General features: G+C 43.5%; 1 protein-coding gene across 1 annotated transcript in view; it reads right to left on the minus strand.

The window, feature by feature from the left end:
• Positions 1-662: 662 nt before the first annotated feature.
• The window catches only part of LOC133457474 (proprotein convertase subtilisin/kexin type 6-like), a 43,309-nt gene continuing 18,864 nt past the window's right edge, over positions 663-25,107 (minus strand). Inside the window, exons 8-20 of the mRNA XM_061736798.1 lie at positions 23,106-23,206; positions 19,983-20,086; positions 19,709-19,826; positions 19,255-19,443; positions 17,396-17,532; positions 15,758-15,913; positions 13,151-13,253; positions 10,178-10,374; positions 4,864-4,951; positions 4,689-4,792; positions 2,456-2,585; positions 1,537-1,649; positions 663-1,267 (exon numbers count right to left, since the gene is read on the minus strand). Coding sequence (XP_061592782.1) covers positions 1,170-1,267; positions 1,537-1,649; positions 2,456-2,585; positions 4,689-4,792; positions 4,864-4,951; positions 10,178-10,374; positions 13,151-13,253; positions 15,758-15,913; positions 17,396-17,532; positions 19,255-19,443; positions 19,709-19,826; positions 19,983-20,086; positions 23,106-23,206 — 1,638 coding nt within the window. The 3' untranslated portion in view covers positions 663-1,169. The remainder of the gene's footprint in view (positions 1,268-1,536; positions 1,650-2,455; positions 2,586-4,688; positions 4,793-4,863; positions 4,952-10,177; positions 10,375-13,150; positions 13,254-15,757; positions 15,914-17,395; positions 17,533-19,254; positions 19,444-19,708; positions 19,827-19,982; positions 20,087-23,105; positions 23,207-25,107) is intronic.

A 25,107-nucleotide genomic window follows, 5' to 3' on the forward strand; every position in this document is an offset into this window, starting at 1 on the left:
ATTCAGTTCCTACATTATTTTCCTACACATTGATTCACAGTGGTCTCCAACCTGCAATATGCTCTTTAACAGCTCAAAAAACAGTTTTAATAACACTAACCCAAATCAATATCAGAATCGAATCAAATCTTGATAATCGAAGCTGAATCTTAAGAATCGAAATCAAATCGATTCTTGACATTTGAATCGATTCCCAGCTCTATTAAGACGGTAAACCATTTTCACTTTCCAGTAGTTAATCTGTCGCATAGAGAAATAAATGATCTAGTTATAACGAACAAACAACTTGCCTAATGAAATAAATGAACTTAATATTAAATATAAATTCTGATTATTATTTAGAGATATTTTAATGGCTGTTGTATAGAACAATTTCTACAATGAAAGCAACACCAAGGAGCTTTTATTTTTTTTCTTATGTGAAAATGTCTATTTTGATATTTTTTGATCCGTTCCATCATGCAAAGTTGTCTGCTGCAACTTTTACAGCACTAAAAAGTGATGAAGCAAGACACTGATTAAAAATGTTTAATTCTCGGGCCGCTCGGTGGCGCAGTGGGTTAAGCGGCGGCTCATATACTGAGGCTACAGTCCTGCTCCTACAGTCCTCCTCCTACAGTCCTCCTCCTGCAGCGGTCGTGGGTTCGAATCCAGCCCGCTTACCTTTGCTGCGTGTCTTCCCCGTTCTCTCTCTCTACCCCTTTGTCTGCATCTCAATAAAGGGCCAATAGAGCCCAAAAAAAATCTTTAAAAAAAAAAAAAAAAAATGTTTAATTCTCTGCAGGTATAACAAAGCAGGAGTGGAGCAAAGTGGGCAGCCAATAAATTGGGGTACCATTTCAAAATAAAGCTTTACACACAAACATCGACAGGTGTGGTCAATTTAGTTGGATCAGTTTATATAAAGGGGATAAAATGACTTACACAGATAACATAGTGTTGAGCCTCAGGTTCATAATATATAGTCTTTGGAGTCCTTTCTATACATTTCTGAGCGCACGTACACTTTATATTTGCAGAACAGAGAGTGGCTGGTGATGTTGAACATCACGTTTGGAAAAGAAAGAACCCAATACAAGTCAGACTCTTCAAACCAGCAACCACTCATTTGTTTCCTTTCGAATGTTTGATTTGGAGCGAAACCAGAGGAGCGAGGGACGATTAGCTCTTCATCCATTCATCAGACAGGTACGGCAGCAGAACTGGTGGTAGAACTTCCTCTCACAGAGACGGTTGGACTTCACCATCTCACAGAACACCTCATCAGCTGGGAGGGAGACAGAGAGGGAGACCTCATAAGAAACGTGTCGGGGGGGGGGGGGTCATTATGATCCCACTGGGGCCACCCAGGTGCACATTAGCTTGGTTTCCATAAGCCATGTACATGTTGTAATTAACCCATAAGAACCCAGACCAATTTCTACCTGTGGGGTGCCCAACACGGACATCTACACAGACAGGTGGAAGCAGAGCTGGACTTGTGAGGAACCTTCCAGGACGTTTAAAACCAGTGTGGGGTCATAACATCCAACTCACCATTATTACAAGCTGCATTTGCGATGCAGGTCCTGCTGATCAGACGGTAGCCTGCTTTGCACTTGTTGCACGTGTTCCCAGAACCGCTGCAGCTCAGACAGTTCTCCTCACACCTGGAGACAAAACAAGGGTTCTGCTCAAACTGGCAGCCCCCCCATCCACTCCCATTCAGACAGCACTCTCAGGCCCCGTTTCCACGTAGCAAAAACGGTGGTGTTTTCATGCGTTTTGGCCGTTCGTTTACACGAAAACGAAGCTCAAAGTCACCGAAAACTATCATTTCTGAAAACTCCGGCCGAAGTGGAGATTTGCAAAACCTCTGTCTTAACGTTTGCTTGTAAACAGAGAGAAACGGACATTTAGGCTTCACAACGTCACATTATGCGACAGAAACATCACCAGCGTCATGTGTGCAACCTGTGTTTACAATTAGTTTGGCCACCGTCAATATTTTCTTGTATTTTATGTCACACTTAAAAGTAACTCCACTTCTCTGTCACTCCAAATAAAAGACTCTGGTTCATCTTGGAAGTAACTGGAAGTTACTCGTGTCATTTGTTGATGTTTTTTTCCAGGATTCTGATTGGCTAGCATGACTTTATCTTCTCGTTACACTGCCCCCTGTAGGTTTGGCTGCTCATAGCACCTTAAAGTGTATTTATGCGGGTTCGTGTAAATGATGGTATTTTTCAAAATGTAGAGGGGGAAATATCCATTTTTGTAAATACCCAGCTATGTGTAAACGTGGCCTCAGTCTCCAACCGTTCTGTTTCTACTCAGCCGCTGCAGTCATTTACTGCACCACAGGTACAGTTGGCAGGTGACTGCTGATCCAATCACAAACTTTTTAAGTTGGCAGGTGACTTCTTGACCTCTGGAGCCACAGTTGCCCTCATGCATTCAAAGATAAAGGAGTAACCTGTGGCAGATCTTATGAGGGAGTCTTGCTGCCTTTCCAGAGTAGTATCCAGGAGCACAGGCCTGCACACACTGCCACTCCTGCTGCAGGAAACCCTCCGCACAGTGAATACACTCCTCCTCACCCGGCCCTGGAAAAGACAGCACACATTACGCTGTGAAGAGTCCGGGCCCAGTGCTCAGAATGACGGGAGGGCATCAGCTCATGTGAAAAGGAAAGCAACCCCTTTTTAATTCCCAGGCTTTATCAGACTATGATCAAAACATGTAATTAAATGAATACAGTAATCCCTGGCTATAACGCGGTTCACCTTTCACGTCTCGCTGCATTGTGCATCGTGTTCTGCATTCTGATTGGCTAAACAGTCTCCCCGCTTCTTCACTTCCTGTGTCAATAACGTTGGTTGCTTAGCAACAAGCTGAGAACGACCAATGAACTTCAGCGAATGGGACTCTTTGATGAATCGTTCATTACAGTTCTCAAATATAATCGATGGTGGCATATCGGCTTATAAGAATGTATAAGAAAAAAGAGCGACAACAACGACCCATAACTATGTTCTTCTCTGGAAAAAACACACCTGCACCGCGGACTTTAGAAGAAAAAGACGCTACAGAGCGAGTCAGGATGCAGCGGCATCAGAAGAGCAGTGAAATACGCGCCAGTCACAATTTGTCCTACTGTACTTTTTCTAGTAGATACTTCTTCTGTATCTATTCTGCCGAGGTTGTAAGCTGCTGAGTCGGCTGTATCTGACATCATCACACTACAGGCCACCGATTGGTCGGGGGGTTGGAGTCAGACGTCTGAGTCAGGAGGAGGAAATCAGAGAAAGAGACTCTGACGGATTCTTGTTCATTTTATTCAACCAGCAATGACAGCAAAAGTCTGTTTCATGATCCAACTCTGAGGTGCAGATGTTCATAAACCTGGTGCTGAGGAGAGAATTAAAAAGGATCTAGACGGAGATAAGGAACGACCAGATCTACCAGGAACTCTGTCTCTTCATAGCTGCTCACGGCTCCAGCTGACTTTTCAGCAGCGCAGAGACAAAAACAAAAAAAAAAAGAAAGAGTCGCCGCTTGAAGCTTCTCTCACTCTCATTTTTTAACTTGGTATCAAGCACAAGTCACAGACCCAGCAGCACATCTATCATCTCCTCCAGGTTCTACATCTTTAGTGTTGTTGTCTTCTTCCTTTAGATACACAATCAAATACGTCACAGCAACTTCACTCCAACCTCCTACTTCTGATCCAGGTGCTGAATTGTTATAGAAAAAAAACCAGGCCGAGTAGAGATGAGTAGAGCCGAGTAAGTACTAGTGGAAAAGCGCCATAAGAGGAAAAGAGTCATAAGAGCGTGCCCCAACATCACCAGAGGTGTCAAGTAACGAAGTACAAATACTTTGTTACCTTACTTAAGTAGAAATTTTGGTTATCTATACTTCACTGGAGTAATTATTTTTCAGAAGACTTTTTACTTTTACTCCTTACATTTTCACGTATCTGTACTTTTTACTCCTTAAATTTTAAAAACAGCCTCGTTACTCAATTTCATTTGGGCCTTTAAACAAAAACTATCCAGTTAAATTGCTCCATCCGGATAGAGTGAATTTGGTTGTGGTTGTTTCAGATGTTCTTGTCCAGTTTTGTTCTTACATCCGTTCCCTCAGATTCCTGCAACTAAACTTGGATGTACATTCCAATAAAGGTTAGGATAAATGATAACATGCCTCTGAAGTTTGACTTTTTGCACCATTACAATACTTATAGGCAACTAGTCATCATATCTGCTGCTCTCTGAAACACATGTTAATGCTCAATAGTAGACATATATGGTTCTTTAATATATTTGCATTATACTAAGATACATTCATTTTCAATGGCTTTTGTCCTTAATGGCTTTTTTCCCCCTTACATTACTTTTACTTTTATACTTTAAGTAGTTTTGAAACCAGTACTTTTATACTTTTACTTGAGTAAAAAACTTGAGTTGATACTTCAACTTCTACAGGACTATTTTTAAACTCTAGTATGTATACTTCTACATGAGTAATGAATGTGAATACTGAAGACACCTCTGAACATCAACCCGGGAGTGTTCCTAAAACCCACGTGTACAAATGAAAGGCTGGGATTGAAGGGCAGCTTTCTATTTCACATGATTCCAATGATTCCAATGATTCCAATCCCAGGATGTGACAAACGTGCGGGTGGTTGCAGACACACTGACCTGTGCAGGTGTGACAGGAGGAGTGACAGGGGCTGCAGGTCATCTCCTCCAGGTGGAAGAAGGTTCCGTCGGCACACAGAGGCAGGCAGGTCATCCCCGCCAGGCTGGAGACACACACCACACTCAGACAGGTTCCACTGGGGGTTTCAGAGGTCTAAAGAACAGCTTCCTTTACCTGTAGCCCTCGCCGCACGCCGTGCACCTGTCTGCAGAGCTCACACACGCCGTGCAGTTGGCATGGCAACTCACACACCTCCTCTGATCTGACAGGGACGGCAAAGAGCCAGTGTAACTGGATCAGAGTCAACTTCTCATTGTTCCTGTTGGGAATGTGTACCTGAGGAGTGGTAGAGGTGGTAGTAGTAGTAGTAGTAGAGGTGGTAGTAGTAGTAGTAGTAGTGGTAGTAGTAGTTTTGGTAGTGGTGGTAGTAAAGGTGGTAGTGGTAGTAGCAGTAGTAGTAGTAGTAGTCATGGTAGTAGTATTAGTAGTAGTAGTGGTAGTATTAGTGGTGGTGGTGGTAGTAGTGGTAGTGGTGTAGTAGTAGTAGTACTAGTATTAGCAGTAATAGTAGCAGTCAAACCAAAAGGAAACATTACATCAACTCAGTCAAGTGCTTTATAAATAAAGTTGATAATTTCTTGCCACATAATCATCACGTCGTCTAAAGCTGCACTGATTAAATCCTTGTTTACTGCAGCCTCCTAGCTGTCTGTGTGTCAGATTCCTCCCATCACAACCTCCAACAGTTAGGTCAGTAACACCAGTTCCTTCAACCCTGTTGACCCCTGATACGACAGGCTGAGTACAACTGAACGAGCAGAGCATCCGCACAGTACTGCTACTACTACTACTACTACTACTACTACTACTACTATTACTCAGACCCGTCGCCAGACCTCAGTCTTAAGGGAGGCATATCAACTGGTCATCCACCCCTGGTCATCCCGTTGCTGGCCCCCCTTCTCCTCCCTTTTCTCTCTCTGCAGGTGGTCGTGGGTGGCTTGTAGCTTGCATTACGGAGCACAAGTCTTTCCCTGACCCTGCACCCCAACCTGGGACTTGCTGATTGGGCCGGAGCTTCGGGAGCTGCGTGCTGGCCTGCGGTCCCCACCCCTGGTCATCCCGTTGCTGCTTCCACCTGCCTGCTGTGCTGTTGCCGTCCCTGACCCACCAGTCTGGCCCTCGGCAGGAGGGTCCCCCCTTATGAGCCTGGTCCTGCTCAAGGTTTCTTCCCTCCTAAAGGGGAGTTTTTCCTTGCCACTGTTTGGCTTAAGGTTTTTCTCCCACTAGGGGAGTTTTTACCTGCCATTAATGTAATAACTGCTCGGGGGTCATGTTCTGGGTATGGGTCTCTGGAAAGCGTCTAGAGACAACTCTGTTGGATTAGACGCTATATAAATAAAATTGAATTGAATTGAACTGCATGGGGGGGGCACCATTACTTCAGCCATATATTCACGCAGCACTGATACACATAACCATCACTGTAGAGCCTGTACCAATAGGCTATACTCAGGGCAACAGGGTTGGTTTTGTTAGGACGCGTGCTTCAAATTGATTCAAACGCTCAGACTTAGAATCCGGGTCGGATATGCCAATCCATTTATTCCATATTCAGCAGTAGTCAAAACAAACGTAATTCCACTGTTTAAACTCAACATAAACTTAACAAGAACGTCTTTGCACGTCTTGTCTTCTTTGCACACCTTGCACGGTCAAAAACTGTTTGTCTTCCCCCTGTCGCACCTGCGTGCAATCACCACCCAGGAAGGTTATAATGGGTACCATGACAACCACCCACCTGGCTGATTGACAGGCTAAACATGACGTCACCATAAAGGGGGTGACAATTCAAGATTCAGTTTAAATAAAAAAAAATAAGTATTTTGGCTCCAACAATCACGTTAAACATAACCAACAGCAAATATGACCAGCTATAGCATCATTCCTCGCAATTTTAATCATAACATCAAAGCAGTATCCACAAAACATTGAAGCAAAAGCATTGAAGCAATATCCACAAAACACTTGACTATGCAACATATGTAACACCAGAATCGTGTCTCAAACTGAAAAAGCAACACGGCGGGTGCATTTTAAAACAGTCAACAGAGGGATATGCATTTCCATTACGCGCTCGCACACATACAGGACTGCCTCAGAAAATTAGAATATTGTGATAAAGTTCTTTATTTTCCGTAATGTGATTAAAAAAACAAAAATGTCATACATTCTGGATTCATTACAAATCAACTGAAATATTGCAAGCCTATTATTTTAATATTGCTGATTATGGTTTACAGTTTAAGATTAAGATTCCCAGAATATTCTAATTTTTTTAGATAAGATATTTGAGTTTTCTTAAGCTGTAAGCCATGATCAGCAATAATAAATTAATAAAAGTCTTGCAATATTTCAGTTGATTTGTAATGAATCCAGAATGTTTGACATTTTTGTTTTTGTAATTGCATTACAGAAAATCACAATATTCAAATTTTCTGAAATAGTCCTGCAGGCACACGCACTTTGATCCCACTTTTAGTGGAGGCACTGCTGTCCTCTTATTAGTCCATCCTGTGTCAGTACAGCAGGAGGCGGCGTTTCTCCAAGCTGAACCTCCTCATCAATGAATCCTTCCACTGGGACTTGAACCTGTGAGTGAGGTCCTTTTCAAAAGCGAGCTGAATCAGCTGGGCCTTGCGTCTGTGCAGCATACTGCGCCGATGCTCCGAGAACACGTTTTTGAGCGTGGAAAATGAGTTTTCACATACTGCTGTGGAAGCTCCTAAAGTTAGGGCAAGGGTGTATGCTGTGACAACAGTCGGCATAGCCTGGAGAGCACAGTTGAATGTGCGAAGGATGTTGGCTATTGTCCATTTTCCATCTTCGGGGGGGACCAGGGTGTTCGTCATTTTCTTCGCCAAAAACTCACGGGCCACAGCATATTCAGATTCAACCACATCAGCTCCAGCTAATTCCAGTAGAGGGGTTACCTTTGATGGGTCCAGGAAATTATTCTCAGCCTCTGGATCCAGAGCAGCCAGTGCGCCTATGAGCTCGCTGCTGCGCTCTCCAAAACGCGCATCCATCTCTCCTTGCACAGCATCGATGACACTGTAAAATAGCCTCTTGAACTCTGTCTTTTCATCTATGTCACTCTGTGCTTGCCCAATGGTTTCTTCAACTGCAAATCCACAGAGGTTCTTGTTGACAGTGCGTCTTCTCTTGCTTGGACCGGGGCCGGTCACTGGCACAGCCTCGCTGGCCGTGACTGGAGGAGCGCAGAGATCCCATAGCGCAGCAAATTCCTTTTCTGTGCGCAGTGTCTTCACACAGTCAGAAGCGCTATTCACAAGAGTCACTGCAGTGAAAAAGTCCATATCTTTGGCCTGTAGTAGTTTGTTTGGCGGCTCAAAAAGTGACAACAGTTTCATGACAAGGTGCGCAATGAACAGAAAACTGTGCTGCGTAATGGCACGGAGCAGCCCTGTTGCCTCGACGCGTACCTCCGCTCCAAGGCCTCGTGTGTTCTCCACCTCGGTCAGTAATGTGAAAATGTCCTGAAAACTCTTCACCACAACTTTGACCGTTGCCAAGTGGCCAGTCCATCTCTGGTCCAAGAGACGTTTCAGGGTCTCGCCTTTGTACAACATAGCGACGGTTGGCTTCCTGATGAAGTTGTACAGCATGTTGCATACTCCAAAAAAATCCTCCACAGCTGCTTCACTGGACATAGCATGAATCACAACCAGATGAAGCTGGTGATTAAAGCAGTGAATGTATGGTATGTTGCGACCCAGCTTGTTTTGGAGCAATTTCTGCACACCACCATGCCTGCCAGATGAGTGATGCACCATCATAAACCTCGGAATTTTGTCTGTGCTGAGTCCGGCGCTAGTGAGCTCATCAATGATCACACCTGTCAGAGTCTCTGCATCACCTTTCTCAGACGTGGCCATCACCAAGAGGTGCTCACACACACCACAGTTTTCATCAACAAAACGCACCACAATGGAGATATTTTCTCGGCCTAAAGGATCCCTTGTGCCATCCACTTTAATTGAATACCAGCCATCCCCGACTTTTCTCACTATTTCCTCTGTCACAAGTTTGCTCATCATTTCGATTATTTCGTTTTGTATCTGTGGGCTGGTATAGCGTGCATTTTGTGGGATTGTTTTTGTAATCCTCGTCAGTTCTGCGTCTTTGCGCATGGAGTACTCGAAAAGAGACAAGAACAGCCCCATGGAGCTATTGTCATCTTGCACACTGGCAAAACCAGCATTATCTCCACGTAACGGCAGTTGATTGACCACTAAAAACTCGATCATATCAATCACTGCTGACATGTAATATCTGTTGCGAGCCAGTTGCTCTGAATTTAATAGAGTGGAAATCTCCTTTCCTGTCTCCCTACGTTTGTCAGAGTCCCTCCACATTGCTTCACACGCTAAGTGTTCCTTTGAAGCCGCATGCTTATTTAAGCCCTTGCCTGTTTCAATGGCATGCTTCCAGTCATTATATCCCTTTATGGAGAAGGTCGCATCTGATGAAGATCTGAATTTTCTGCAAGCAAAACAAAATGCTGCGTCCTTTTCTACGGAGTATTCCAGCCAGTCCCTGTTTAAGTACCAGCTGGAGGAAAATGATCGTTTTTTTGAGCCAAACATTGTGACAGGGTATTTTTTTAAGACAACCTGTTTGGGGTTGTCTGTGCCGAGATCACTCACAGATGCATCAGGCAGCTGTGGCCCCAATACTGCCCCAGTCGCGGGTGCACTTGACCTGCTGCCGGTAGCCTCCTCTCTGTGGCCGCTGCCGGGGGCGGGGTCGGGCTCTGTGGAGCTGATAACGGGCTCCAGGTCTGGCTCAGACTGTTGTCCTCCGCAGGCAGCATCAGGAAGTGTTGGTTCTGATTTGATCGTCGTGGATTTTTAAACCACTTTCGTATATCCATGTCAACTAAATAGAAAGCCAGCGAAAACTAGACCGCAGATTCATTCATAAATTCGAATGGCGCGTAATGGTTATGACGTAGGCTACGTCGTAATCTGACGTTGCCGTTGATCAAACATAAACATACGATTCTTCCATTATATTTTTAATATTTTAGTGATAAAGAAAGCGACATTAGTATTTTTAACAAAAAAATAATAAAATAAAGATTTAAAAAATGTTTGTTTCTTACGTGCCCCGCCCCCCACCCAGTGGGGGGGCACACCCGTTGCTATGGGCGGGCCCGGCCCCCTATGGCCCGCCCATAGCGACGGGTATGCTACTACTACTACTACCAATACTACAGTCAGACAACAGCATGCTCTAACCGGTGCTGCACTTCTGCAGACTCCAGCACCTGATATTTAACCAGGCTGCCATTCATCACTCACTCTTATGACCACTGAAGAAAAAGAAAAGTGAAGGACCTGTGTATCAAGTAAATATATGGTACCTAAAGTGAGACTGTGGTAATATTCTGGATAGTACTCACTCTCATCTGCGAAGTGGCCGGGGGGGCAGGTGTGGGTGCAGGTGGAGCTGGGCGTGTGGAGGTGGAGGCCCCTCCTGCAGGAGAGGCAGCTGCCGGGGGCCGGGCCCTCACACCTCTCACAGCCTCGGGGGCAGCGCCTGCAGCGGCGGGACGCTGCGTCCTCGTAGTAGCCGAGGGGACAGTGACTCACACAGGTCCTACACCCGGAAAACAACGTCCAACAACAGTTACTGTAGCTGATAAGAGTAAAGGCTGAGTTATGGTTCTGCGTCAAAACGACGCGTCGACGCAGACCACACGCCGTAGCCTGACGTGCTCCTCCCAAAATTGTAACTACACGTCAAGGCGACGCAGACGAGAGGGCTGTGATTGGTTCGCTTGGTAGCAACGCAATTTCGGTTTCCGGTTTGAGGCAGTCGTGAACTTTCCGCGCTCTTTTCTTCGTGTATGTGTGATTTTTTTTTTGTTTTGTTTTGTTTTTTTGCACAATAGTTGTCCTTATCTCTTTGATTCACTGTGACCGGAAAAAGTCGGATAAACCATTCAGGAAAAGATTGCGAATTAGCAGTCACGGGGGGTACTGCACCGCGACGAAATGGAGTGACGGAGAAGTCCGAATGGTTCACGACGGCGTCACGGCGACGGCATAGGCACGGCGTCGTTTTGACGCAGAACCATAATTCAGGCTTAACAGAGAATGAAGAATCCCCGTGTGGAAGTCGGTTCAGTGGCCTAACTCAGGCAGACTTCCTGGGAAAGAGAGGACGCCCCTCACCAAGATTTCTCCCAGACGTCATGGAAACAACAAGAAAACCGTCTGTATGACGCAGAAGTGCCGCTCTTTGTCCACATAGGTTTTGAGCCTTTGTCATTTTTAGCTCAGTTAATGGAACCACCTGGGTTACGCCGTAGTCACAGAGGTTACGTCCCTTTTACGATGCTGTCCTTGTTTGGTCTCTTGTCTGGTCCTTTATGGCACTTTTCCACTAGAACCTACTCAGCCCGACTCGACTCCACTCGGTTTGGTCCTTTCCCACTAGGGGTCTAACGTGCCGAGTAGATACTTTTCTGTATCTATTCTGCTGAGGTTCTAAGCTGCTGAGTCGGCTGTATCTGACATCATCACACTACAGGACACCAATTGGTCGGGGGGTTGGAGTCAGACGTCTGAGTCAGGAGGAGGAAATCAGAGAAAGAGACTCTGACGGATTCTTGTTCATTTTATTCAACCAGCAACGGCAGCAAAAGTCTGTTTCTGATCCAACTCTGAGGGTCAGATGTTCATAAACCTGGTGCTGAGGAGAGAATTAAAAAGATCTAGACGGAGATAAGGAACGACCAGATCTACCAGGAGCTCTGTCTCTTCATAGCTGCTCACGGCTCCAGCTGACTTTTCAGCAGCACAGAGACAAACTAACAAAAATTAAAAAGCGTCGCCCGTTGAAGGTTCTCTCACTCTCATTTTTTAATTTGATATCAAATACAAGCCACAGATCCAGCAGCACATCTATCATCTCCTCCAGGTTCTACATCTTTAGTGTTGTTGTCGTCTTCGTCTAGATCACACAATCAAATACGTCACAGCAGCTTCTCCAACCTCCTACTTCTTATCCAGGTGCTGAATTGTAGTGGAAAAGAAAACAGGCCGAGCTGAGTCGAGCCGAGTAGGTGCTAGTGGAAAAGCGCTATTATTCTTCTGCCATGACTCCCTGGGTCCCCTCTGGGAGCGACATGACACCTAGCCTGAAGAGGTGCTCACCAACACCCGCAGCCCCGTCAGTCTATCTGCCATCGGACCAAATAAGCCAAGACATACTTGAAGTCACAAAATAAAGTCTTCCATCATTTGTTGTTCTCTTATTTTGAATACACCGTCAGCCTCCGATGATGTCTCAAGTAGGAAGTCATTGTTGTGACGGGTAGATGTTTTCCCTGAGTGTCTGGGTTTGGGCTTGGCTGTGCGTCAGCTTGAGCAGCCCTAACACCCAAACCATTGATCCGTTTACTCTGTTACCTGCAGTGTTGTGCATGAACGAGTTCAAACGAACGCGTTCATTGAACACGTTCATTTCTGTGAGAACGTTGAACTGAACTGAACATATTTGCAAATAAAGAACTTGAACATGAACTTGTTCAGATCTGCAGATCATGAACTGGAATTTGAACTGTTCAGATTATGTAAATTTCAAATTCACTGTTTAGGTCCAATAATTACAGAATACATTTCACCAGCGGGAACATTTAACTTCACACTACATTACCCACAATGCAGTGCACACACTAGCATAGCAACGGGCACCAGCTCCATGGCAACGGCGGCCCGAGCCCGGTGCATCTTTACATGACAGTGAAGAGAGAGATGTTGCAGACGCAGCGTCAGCGAGACGTCAGATGATGATCCTTATCATTATCTGTGGGAATTTTACACATCGTCTCCCAAAGAGTCAGACGGTAAAAATCTAACCTTTCTGTGCAAATTATGTCCACCTGCACTGAGAAAACAAGTCCAAGCGTCTGCCTCGTCAACTTCACATTGTAAACGTCATGTGGAGTTAAAGCATCCGTCCAGTGGGAGGAAATATCTGCAAGTCCTTGACAATCAAACAAAGTGATCAGGAAAGAACAAGAAGACCCAACATCCCCAAACGACCCCAGTCACTGCTGCTCCTTCAGGGGGAGGATTTCCCAGCAACAGGGAGACAAACTGATAATGGACTACGTTGTTGGAGATTTACAGCCTCTGAGTAAAGTTGAAAAGCCACTAGGACAAAACATGATTGTACACAGTGAACAGTTTTAGGATAGGGGGCATTTCATTCGTACTTCTCACCTAAAAATATTGAAATGAACTGAATTTAAACTAGTTCAAAATGAAAATGGTGAACTATGAATGTGAACTATTCATTTTTAAACTATGTGAACTGAACTTTGAACTAGTTCATGAGAAGTAGGAACTTGCTCAACACTGGTTACCTGCCACTTTTGACGTTCCCCAGGCTGAAGTGAACACAGTTGAGACAGTGTTCAGCCCCCGGCCCGTCACAGTCCTGGTCTCCACAGTCACGGTGGCACGGCCCTGCAGCACATGGATTATCCCCATTACAATCAATAACCTTATGGACCTGAGGATTAAAGCCATCAGAACTGCCCTCTATGTCAGGGGTTTTCAACCCTGGTCCTCGGGACCCTCTGCCCTGAATGTTTTAGATGTTTCCCTGCATCAGCACACCTGATTCTAATTAACGCTCCTCATCAGCTTGTCATCCAGGTCTGCACATCTCTGTTGATGACACAGCTCCTTGTACCACAGTGTGCTGAAAGCAGGGTGGCATCCAGGACATGCAGGGCAGGGGCCCGAGGACCAGGATTGAAAACCCCTGCTCTACGTAATCTGTAGAAATAGCTCGCCATTTCTAATTTTGTCTTCAATTCAATGAAAAAAATGTATCTCTGTGAATTCCAATCAATATTAAATTTCTTCTTTCTTACATTTATACAGGACTGTCTCAGAAAATTTGAATATTGTGATTTTCTGTAATGCAATTACAAAAAACGTCATACATTCTGGATTCATTACAAATCAACTGAAATATTGCAAGCATTTTATTATTTTAATATTTCTGATCATGGCTTACAGCTTAAGAAAACTCAAATATCCTATCTAAAAAAATTAGAATATTCTGGGAATCTTAATCTTAAACTGTAAACCATAATCAGCAATATTAAAATAATAAAAAGCTTGCAATATTTCAGTTGATTTGTAATGAATCCAGAATGTATGACGTTTTTGTTTTTTTTAATTGCATTACAGAAAATAAAGAACTTTATCACAATATTCTAATTTTAGTCAGACACCAGTTTTCCCACTTAAAAAGGTAAGAGAGACCTGTAATTTTTATCACAGGTATTTCTCAACTATGAGAGACAAAATGAAAAAAAAATCTAGAAAATCAATAGTCTGATTTTTAAAGAATGTATTTGCAAATTATAATGGTAAATAAGTAATTGGTCATTCAATAACTAAAGTTCATCTCAGTACTTTGGAATATTCCCTTTGTTGGCAATGACAGAGGTCAAAAGTTTTCTGTAAGTCTTCACAAGGTTTCACTGTTACTGGTATTTTGGCCCATTCCTCCATGATCTCCCCTAGAGCAGTGATTGGTCCGTTCCTCCATGCAGATCTCCTCTAGAGCAGTGATGTTTTGGGGCTGTCTCTGGGCAACACGGACTCTCAACTCCCTCCAAAGATTTTCTATGGGGTTGAGATCTGGAGACTGGCTAGGCCACTCCAGGACCTTGAAATGTTTCTTACGAAGCCACTCCTTCGTTGCCGTGGCGATGTGTTTGGATCATTGTCCTGCTGAAAGACCCAGCCACGTTTCCTCTTCAATGCTGCTGATGGAAGGAGGTTTTCACTCTAAATCTCACCATACATGGCCCCATTTATTCTTTCCCTTACACGGATCAGTCGTCCTGGTCCCTTTGCAGAAAAATATCCCCAAAGCATGATGTTTCCTCCCCCATGCTTCACAGTAGGTTTGGTGTTGTTTGGATTCAACTCAGCTTTCTTTCTCCTCCAAACACGACAAGTTGTGTTTCTACCAAAAAGTTCTATGTTGGTTTCATCTGAACATATAACACTCTCCCAATCCTCTTCTGCATCATCCAAAAGCTCTCTAGCAAACTTCAGACCTGGACATGTACTGTCTTCAGCAGGGAGAACGTCTGGCCCTGCAGGATGTGAGTCCCTGATCGTAGTGTGTTACTGATGGTTCCTTTGTTACTCTGGTCCCAGCTCTCTGCAGGTCCTTCACTAGGTCCCTGTGTGGTTCTGGGATCTTTACTCACCGTTTTTCATCATTTTTACCCCACGGGGGGAGATCTTGGTGGAGCCCCAGATGGAGGGAGATTATCAGTGTCTTGTCTGTCTTCCATTTTCTAATAATTGCTCCCACAGTTGATTTCTTCACACCAAGCTGTTTACCTATTGCAGATTCAGTCTTCCCAGCAGGTGCAGGTCTACAATTTAGTTTCTCGCTTCCTTTGACAGCTCTGTGTTCTTGGCCATAGTGGAGTTTGGAGTGTGACTGTTTGAGGTTGTGGACAGGTGTATTTTATTCTGATAACCAGTTAAAACAGGTGTCTTTTATACTGATAACCAGTTAAAACAGGTGTCTTTTATACTGATAACCAGTTAAAACAGGTGTATTTTATACTGATAACCAGTTAAAACTGGTGCATTAATACAGGTAACCAGTGGAGGAGCATCTTAAAGAAGAAGTTACAGGTCTGTGAAAGACAGAAATCTTGCTTGTTTGTAGGTGATTAAATACTTATTTTACAGAGGAATTTACCAATTCATTTAGTAAAAATCCTAAAATGTGATTTCCTGGATTCTTTCCCCCCATTCTGTCTCTCATAGTTGAAGTTACCTATGATGAAGATTACAGGCCTCTCTCATCTTTTTAAGTGGGAGAACTTCACAATTGGTGGCTGACTAAATACGTTTTTGCCCCACTGTACCAATGCCAAGAAATAAGTCTCTAAAAATGTACTTTTATGAATCCATACAGCCCTCACCGTCGTACTCCTCCTCGTCCTCGTCCTCCTGGAGACCCGGCTCCTGCACGGTCCCTCCTGGGACCTCCGGCGTTCTGGAGCGGACCTGAGTACCGTCGGGCTGCCGAGGGTTCTGAGAGGTGCCGTGAAGGATTAGAGTCCATTCTTTCAGGTTCCCTGTGCAAAGTAACAGCCAATAACTATTATAAAAATAAATATATTTAAAATACAATATACATAAATTAGAAGTGGGAGAAGGAGGGAAATGTAATTATTACAGAGGAAGGCTGCAGTAAAATTTGTCAAGTACAATGGAATTCAACTAACTCATCTACATGGTGAGAATTCTGTTGGAAAAAGATTGTAAGGTTTTTTATTCCACCTCTACAAAAGCGGCACCAGGGAAGCAGAAATGATTGCTGGAGAAAATGTGGGGCTCAGGAAGCCAATCACTTCCATGTATTTTGGGATTGCAAGGTTATTGTACCCTATTGGGGGGAAATTCACAAACACATTCATAATATATTTGGAGTCAAAATTCCCTACCGGTTTGATACTCTATATATGGGTGACATCCAATTTGAGAGTGGAATAACAAAGATAAGAAACTGCTACAGATACTCCTTGCAGCGAATCCCCCACTATAGATGAATGGATGGGAATAATATATGAAATATATGAAATGGAAAAGTTGTCATTCCCCCTAAAATGGAGAAGGAGAAATTTGACCAGATGTGTCTAAGTGGACTGAGTACATAAAACCTATTAGGTCTGACTTTTGCTAACTTGACAAAAATAAGGAGTGGGATCAAAATGTGTTTTGTAATATGATATATTCAAGGTCAAGGTTTACTTTATTAATCTCCCACGGGAGAAATATATTGATATAATCTACTGCACAATCTTTACTCATTCTGCTTTGTGTGTAATTTTCTGTATGTGGGCCGCTCGGTGGCGCAGTGGGTTAAGCGGCGGCTCATATACTGAGGCTACAGTCCTCCTCCTGCAGCGGTCGCGGGTTCGAATCCAGCCTGCGCACCTTTGCTGCGTGTCTCCCCCGTTCTCTCTCTCTACCCCTTTCCACTCTGCATCTCCAATAAAGGGCCACTAGAGCCCAAAAAAATCTTTAAAAAAAAAATTCTGGATGTAATATTTAAGATGAGAAGCTTTCCATGTTCCATATAAATATTTTAAAACTTGAAGTTATTTTGACGCTATGTAAATGTGCATCTGTGACCCAGGCCCAGCAGGGTCTTTCTGTGTGGAGTTTGCATGTTCTCCCCGTGCTTGCGTGGGTTTCCTCCGGGTACTCCGGTTTCCTCCCACAGTCCAAAAACATGCATGCTAGGTAAATTGATGATTCTAAATTGCCCGTAGGTGTGAGTGTGAGTGTGTCTGGTTGTTTGTGGGGACCGCGGGTGGAAACTAGCATTTCTGCTAAACCCGGTGTATTTACACTGCTCAATGTAGTGTTCATTAATATGCATTGTCCCGTCTAAATAAACTTTGAAACTGAAACTGAAATCAAGGCTCTTCCAAATAAAAAATAAAAAAAAGAAATATATTTCAAATAACTGATAGTAAGCCCTTGGTAAATGCCACTGGTGTGAGTATAAAGATAGATAAGATGTAAAACGTTCCTGTGTGGACCCGTCTTACCCAGAACCTGAGGGTTACGCAGCTTCGACGGTGAATCAGTAATCTCCAGGGTCCACGTGCCCTCTGACCTCTCACCCCAGAAATGAACAGTCATGAACTCCCAGTTCCTGAAGCCCTCTTTAGAGCTGTCAAACAATCTGCAAACGCAACAGGGAGAAGACCAGAAATGAAGGAACCAATTAACCAATCAGCTTTCAACTTTGTTGTTTTAACCTGCCTTTGTTTATGTTTATGTAATAATTGATCGGGGGTCATGCTCTGGTCTCTTAAATTTTAAAAGATCCTAGACACAACTTCTGTTGAGACGCTATATCAGTAGAACTGATTTTTTTTTAAATCAATTCAAATCAATTAAATGAAAAAAATCTGCTGCTAGAGATTCATCTTTTTAACCAAATTATACAACCAGACAGTTTTTTTTAGAGTTTGTGAAGTACAGCCTGCACAGGTTTGTTACAACTACAGGTTGTCACGGTTTGGTTATTTAGTTCCAGTTTTATTTTGAAACCTGTGTCTTTGTGTTTCAGTTCTGTTTTGACTTCCTGTTTTCCATCTGCCCTGATTGTCTGCACCTGTGTCTTGTCAAGCTTCTGTATATCTGGTCTTGTCTTTCCCCCTCTCCCTGCTGCTCCGTACTGTTTCCTCCCTCCATGTTTCTGGTCAGGTTTGTCACGTTCATATTCTGGTTTTTTGGATCCTGCTCAGCAGGGCTTTTTGATAATAAATCGCTTTTTTTGGAACTCCTGTCTCCTGGTCTCCTGCATCTGGGTCCCGTCCACCTCACTTCGTGACAATGTAATCAATGAGACCACTAGCAGTTCAATGGAACTGTTGCATGTGAGAACATCTGGTTCCTGAGAATCTTTCACCAGGACGGGTGACGGGATGTCAACCGCTGCGTTTCCTTCATCTATCCTGTGTCTAACCACCCGGCTCCAGACAGAGCTGGGAAGAGTAGCCAAAAACTGTAATCAAGTAAAAGTACTGTTACTTCAGAATAATATGACTCAAGTAGAAGTAAAAAGTAGTCATCCAAATAATTACTTGAGTAAAAGTAAAAAAGTACTTGGTGAAAAAACTACTCAAGTACTGAGTAACTGTTGAGTAATGTCTGATTCAAACAGACAAAAGTACAAAATAATCATCTTCAGGCAAATTAAATCAATAAAATAATAAAATAGATAAAAATTTATAAAAAATAAAAAAATAGCTTAAATTAAAGTAATCTTAAAGTAAATGCAAGTAATTTAATAAATAAAATAATAACAGAATAAAAAAAAATATTAAGCACAAGTAGCACAAAATTTCCAGCCTTTGTACTTTTCTTTTTTAACCAGGCAGAACTAGAACAAACATGAACTCATAGAAACTCTGTGTGTGTTTGAGTCTGTGTAAATGTGACAAAACATGCAAAAACAAACATTTTTCCCAAAGAATCACCCAGTGATGTCATGAGATTTACGCGTACGTGGATAAAAGGGATAAAAGAAAAGTAACAGCTCAACGTAGCCTAATGTAGCGGAGTAAGAGGAACAGTTTCTTCTTCACAAATCTACTCAAGTAAAAGTAAAAAGTAAAGTGATTCTAAACTACTCCTAAAAGTACAAAATTTCCCAAAAGTTACTCAAGTAAATGTAACAGAGTAAATGTAACTCGTTACTACCCACCTCTGGCTCCAGCGCAGCTGAACGGTGCAACGCAGTCCGGGGATGGAGCACACAATATGTGGTCATTTAGTGTATATTTGGTAAAGAACGTGTTTTTTAAAGGTCATACATGGATATCAGAAAAGGGAAGAAGAATTCTTGCATCAGCCTGGACAGTGTTTGAACAGACGCTCCCATGTCCAGCTCCCTCACCTCTTGGCCAGGAGCTGTGAGCTGGTCCCTGACGGAGAATGGAGGTTGATCTCCAGGTCTCCCCGTCGCGGGTGAGCAATGAACACCTTGACGACGACGTGCTCCAGGTAATCCACATGCTGCTGGGGCGTGTCTGAACATCCGGAGGTGCTGATGCTGCTGTTCAAGCTCCGGCCGGCAGGGAGGTGCCTGAACAGGAACCAGGCTCAGCATCACACCGTTAAGGCAAGGCAGCAACAAGGACACTCAAGGGGCCACACATAAAACAATTAGGGCTGTCAAAGGTAACGCATTAATAACGCTTTAACTTAACGTCCTCTGAACGCCGTAAATTTTTTTTAACGAACCATTAATGCACAGGATAAAAAACAAAAACAAAAAAACCTCCACAAGCCTGCCAGCAAATCCTGTCTAGTTAAAGCCCCCCCCACCCCCTCCGGGGGGCGCTGCTCACCTGCCATGCTGCACAGACACGTGGCTGCAGGTGTGCTGAGCAGGAACGGTCCTCCACTTCACCGCCTCCATCACCATGGCCTCTGCGTCCACCAGACCGAACCCGTACAGGCTGCTGACTGCAACAACAACCATCACCAAGAGAAATCACTCGGCTGTCGGAGTGAAAAAGAGCTCGGGCGTGTGACAACAGCAATGTTGGAGAAAAGTCTCAAGTACTTAAAGTATAAAACAGCAATGTAGTATTTTAGCATTAGAAGTAGAATGCAGAGTGCCTCTGTGTCCGGCAGCGTTGGTCCTCCAGTCGTCAGCCTTCAGGTGCAGCGGTCTGGACGTCTCCACCAGCAGGTGCTGCACATCCCTCCAGGTGAGCAGGAGGCTGCACACAACAAACCTGTTATCTGGACTCACTCAGGGTACGAGACCTTTTCTTGTTTTGTTTTGTAAAGAACTACAAGGCGTCGCATTTTGAGTTGACGTCATCAACACACATCTCATTAAGAAGAGCAGGCGCAGGGCCGCTCGGTGGCGCAGTGGGTTAAGCGGCGGGTCATATACTGAGGCTACAGTCCTCCTCCTGCAGCGGTCGCGGGTTCGAATCCAGCCCGCGCACCTTTGCTGCGTGTCTTCCCCGTTCTCTCTCTCTACCCCTTTCCAGTCTGCATCTCAATAAAGGGCCACTAGAGCCCAAAAAAATCTTTAAAAAAAAGAAAAAAAAAGAAAAGAAGAGCAGGCGCAGGTGTGCGGGTGGTGAAGGATGCCGAGCAGAAACTGTTTCAACCGCACACTCGTTAGACACTTGATGACACACACTGCATTCACGTGAGAAAAAAAAAATCTGCTTTGTTTTTCTGAATTAACAAGATAATTATCCTGGAGAAAAGTTGCAATGTCCAGCAGATCAGAATGGGCTTTCCGTCTGAACAACCACAAAGTCCTGAGGTTCCTGCGCAAAGTCGACAAACTAATAACAATACCATCTATATAACTTAAAGACAAGAGTATCTCCTAATGTTTCAAACCAAAAGCAAAATAAAACTGGATTAAACTGGACAGGAACATGTTTGCTTCCATGAAATCCAGCTCTCTAGTGAATGACAGCTTCTTGCAAGTTGTGACGTATCTGGTTAATTCAGAAAAACAGAGCAGAATTATTTTTTTTCATTAAAACTTTTCTCAGAATTTTGAGATAATTATTTCGTTAATTCGTAAAAACAGAGCAGATTTTTTTTTTATTAAAACTTTTCTCAGAATTCTGAGATAATTATCTCGTTAATTCATAAAAACAGAGCAGATTTTTTTTTCTCAAGTGAATGCAATACGCTTCCGTACACTTGCATAGTTTGAATTCGCTTAAATCTTTATCTAGTTTTGACATTTTGAACGAGTTTATTTGTACTTTGAACCATCAGCCTTTTTGATGCATGCATGCATAGCAACTTCTATGTTTTTGTTGTTTATAAGACCGCACGGCACACTCGCTCACATCCACTCGTACATTTGTTCATTCATTCACTCAACCTGCAGCAAATCAACCCGGACCTTCAACCAACAATTCATCCCATGTAAGTAACCCAGAAAACATGTATGAAAGCGCATTACAGCGCGTTGGAGACTGTGCCTTTAGGCGCCCTGTTTTAAAGCCAAAACACTCAGTAACACATACAAATATCTACTATCTGAGATAAGGTCTTGGGGGATCACACAGGCCGCTGAGACGGAGCGCACACCTCCACGGTTAAGCTTTGTTAGAAGAAAGGGTTGTAGGTTATAAACGGTTCTCTGGCTTAAAGAGGAAGCGGATGCTGCATGAGCTGCAGATGCTGTGGCGCGGGGAAACAGGGGCTGACGTAACCTGCATAGGATCCTGTAGCAGGAGAGTCAGCCGCTACAGCAGCTGCTGTTTATTGGTTTACTGCACTACAGGCTCCTCCAGCTCCAACACCTTCACTGATCTCAGTACGTTAACTCCCTAACAACATCCAGAAACATTTGTGCTATTTAAACTTTAGTAACGCAGCTCAAAAACAGCACAATAGTATGTTTTGGGCAGTCAATCAATGAGCACACCATGAAATGAATTCATATAAACGACAGTTGCATTTCATGTTTCTGTGGGAGCAAGCAAATATGAAGTATTCATTCTGGGTACTGCGATAACAGAAATATACTGTAGTACTTGATAGTACCCTGTGAAAACGTTACTTGTTAAAAGGAATCCTGGCTATTAAGACATGTAGGTCTTAAAAGATAAATGTTGGTATCAATTATAACAATGTGATATAAAAAACCTTGTTGATGTCTTCGTTTTTATAAAATTTGAAAATATAATTTAACTAGTAGGTCGCCATTGTTGTTTACACCGCAATACATTCTGGGTAGTGACGTCAGACGGTGGCTCCTGCTAACCCCCGTCCACTGTTTTGATACCCAGAAACAGATGAAAACACACCTAAACAGGTGACGGCGCACCAGAAACACAGATGAAAACACAGCTAAACATTAAGGTGACGAAGCACCTACAAAAAAGTAAAAAAAAAAAAAAAAAAAAAAGTACCGCACCATAAAGCATGAACTACAAAAACACCATAAAACTCAGATAGACTAACCGACCACACGTTTCAACTAGCAGATAGCCGATGCTACAATAAAAACCCCAGCCAGATCTGGCGTCATTAAATTAAATAAAGATGTTCTTGCCTATTTGAAGCGAAGTCTGCGCCTCCCGTTTCGTCAAAGTCCCGGGCCAGTCCCCTCAGCATCTGATCTGTCATCACCCAGCACCGAAGCCGGTTTTAGGGGGGGCAGGGGTGGGCTATGCCCTCCCAAACGTGCATATTGCCCACCGGCGTCTCCATCTCGGCGGCGGCGAGAGCGGAGAGAGGAGAGCGGAGAGCGGATGGCAGTGCGCTGCAGGCTCTAAAGCCCCGGCTACGCCGTCTACGCCGTAGGCTACGCCGTCTCCGCAGGAGCCTAATGCACTGGTGAGATGCGCACGACATTGATCATTTTTGCAGATCTCACATGCATCACAGAACTTTGATCCAGTTTGCCTGAACCGAGACGTCTTATGGGCTCCCTCGTCAGCCTCCACGGCCGGGAGAGTGCTGCTCATCTATGTTTTAGATACCTGTCCCAGTTAAACTAACGGGGCTTATCTTCCCAGAGCCACCGCTTTACGTCATCGCCCCCAGAATGCATTGCGCAGGTAAAACATGGCGCCTCCCGCAGGTCAAAATATGTGATAAACATTGTAGATTTTTAAAGCAATTAGATTATTTTATGTGTTTCTAACAACATATTTTAGTATAAGAGAACAGTTGTGGCTAATTAGGGACTACAAGTGTTAATAACCAGGGTTCCTTTTAATGAAATAACAACACGGGGAAGAGACTGACTTGGCCTCCAGAGCGAGCGCGATGACCCCTGCAGCGATGGGAGCCGACACGGAGGTGCCGGTGTGTCCGTCGGTGCAGCGCTGCCACACGTCGGTGGTCACCTGCCAGGAAGAAGGACAGATGTTCAGATATTAGATAAGAAATGTGCTTCAGCACACGTATGACTCGTGGCAGCCCTGATCGTATGATCATGTTTCACCATGAACAAGAACAGCTGCTCATCTCTGTGTGCAACGAGGACCAGTCACCTGCACCTCCTTCCCTCCAACCACTGATGACTGCTAACAATCTGCATACTTGAACACTAAACACTACAACAAGTAGAAATCTACGGAAGAGTATTAGGGCCAGGCAGGAGAAAAATAAAAATAATATTTTAGAGGAGGAAGATTTTTTTTTCCTTATGCACTTCGAGAAAAAAGTCGAAATGTCGAGATTAATGTTGAAGTACAATTTCAAGAAAAAAGTCGAAATGTCGAGAAAAAAGTCGAAATGTTGAGAAAAAAGTCAAAATTTCGTGAATAAAGTTGAAATGTTGAGAAAAAAAAGGGCAAAATTTCGACTTTATTCACGAAATTTCGACTTTATTCTTGAAATTGTATTTCAACATTAATCTCGGCATTTCAACTTTTTTTTTCAACATTTCGACTTTTTTATCGAAGTGCACAATAGAAAAAAATCTTCCCCTCTCAAATAGTTTTTCTCCTGCATGGCCCTAATACTTTTCCGTAAGAAATCTGTAACTTCAGACACACAAATCAAAAGTAACACTGAAGCAGGAGTTTTTATATCATGAAACAGTAGTAGAAAATGTAACCCAGTAGATAATTGGGACTAGAAATATATATATGAAATCCAGTACAAAATTGGAACTGGTAATATTATTGTTTCTTTGAAAATGTTTATTTTATTTATTAACTCTCATTGGGTTATTATTTTATTTATTTATTTTGCAAACACTCAATCTTTTAATATTATTGTGAAAGAAAGTAGTTCTACCCTATTATCGCGGTAATTCCATCCTATTCTCGCGAGAGTTCCGCCTATTCTGGCGAGAGTTGGCGCGAGAGAGAGAAATGCGGGCAGAAAAGCTGAGTCATGGCATAGATAACGAGCAGATGACAATACAGAAGAAAGTCACAACTATTAAACAAAAAAGCGGTTGTTAACTCACTTAGAAGCACAGAAGATCTCTGAAATTATACCTCACCGGAAGCGGAGCAGTGTTTGAAGACCTGTTAGTTGTTTTCGGCAAGGGACCTGGTGAGTTATCTGAGCTAGCTCGCGCTAGCTAGCGAATGCTAACAGCCGTAGCTACATGTTTTATCAGTCCATGAAATGGCGGAGAATTTGTACATGAACGTGACTTACAACTACTTTTCATTGTGTGTGTGTTAAGAGGCAAAGCTCTTATTTTGCTCGGATTATCTGATGAACAATGAGGATTGCTATTTATTTTGCTGTTCTGTGTGTGTATTTTCTGTTTTATTCTTAGATGCACTGTTATGAAGTATGTGTTAAAGAGCATATTGCAGGTTGGAGACCCCTGTGAATCAATGTGTAGGAAAATAATGTAGGAACTGAATTTTCATTGAAATACGCATAAATATATACTACAGTGACCTCTGGAGTTGTTTTTGTGAGAGTATTTTACTTCCGCATCTGAAAAAGCTGAACCGGGAGTGACGTCACACCGGGGAGCGCGGTGAATTCAACAATAGGAAAAATAATGGATCTTAATGTTAGTTGTGACACTGAAGAGGTTGCGAATGTGTATTCACACCAATATGACTAAGAACCCGTTAGTCCCCCCACGTTCTTTTGATTGACAGCTGAAACTCGCTTTTTAAAAGGCTAATTTATGGGTCCGCGTTACACCAACGCAGACCCTACGGCGTAGGTTACGCGGCGACGCACCGAACGCTGCGTGCGCCGCGTACCCTACACCGTAGGCTACGCCGTCGATTTTACGCGGAACCATAAATCCGCCTTTATTCACTGC

Source organism: Cololabis saira, chromosome 2 (genome assembly GCF_033807715.1).
Source record: "Cololabis saira isolate AMF1-May2022 chromosome 2, fColSai1.1, whole genome shotgun sequence".
Classification (NCBI taxonomy): Eukaryota; Metazoa; Chordata; class Actinopteri; order Beloniformes; family Belonidae; genus Cololabis; species Cololabis saira.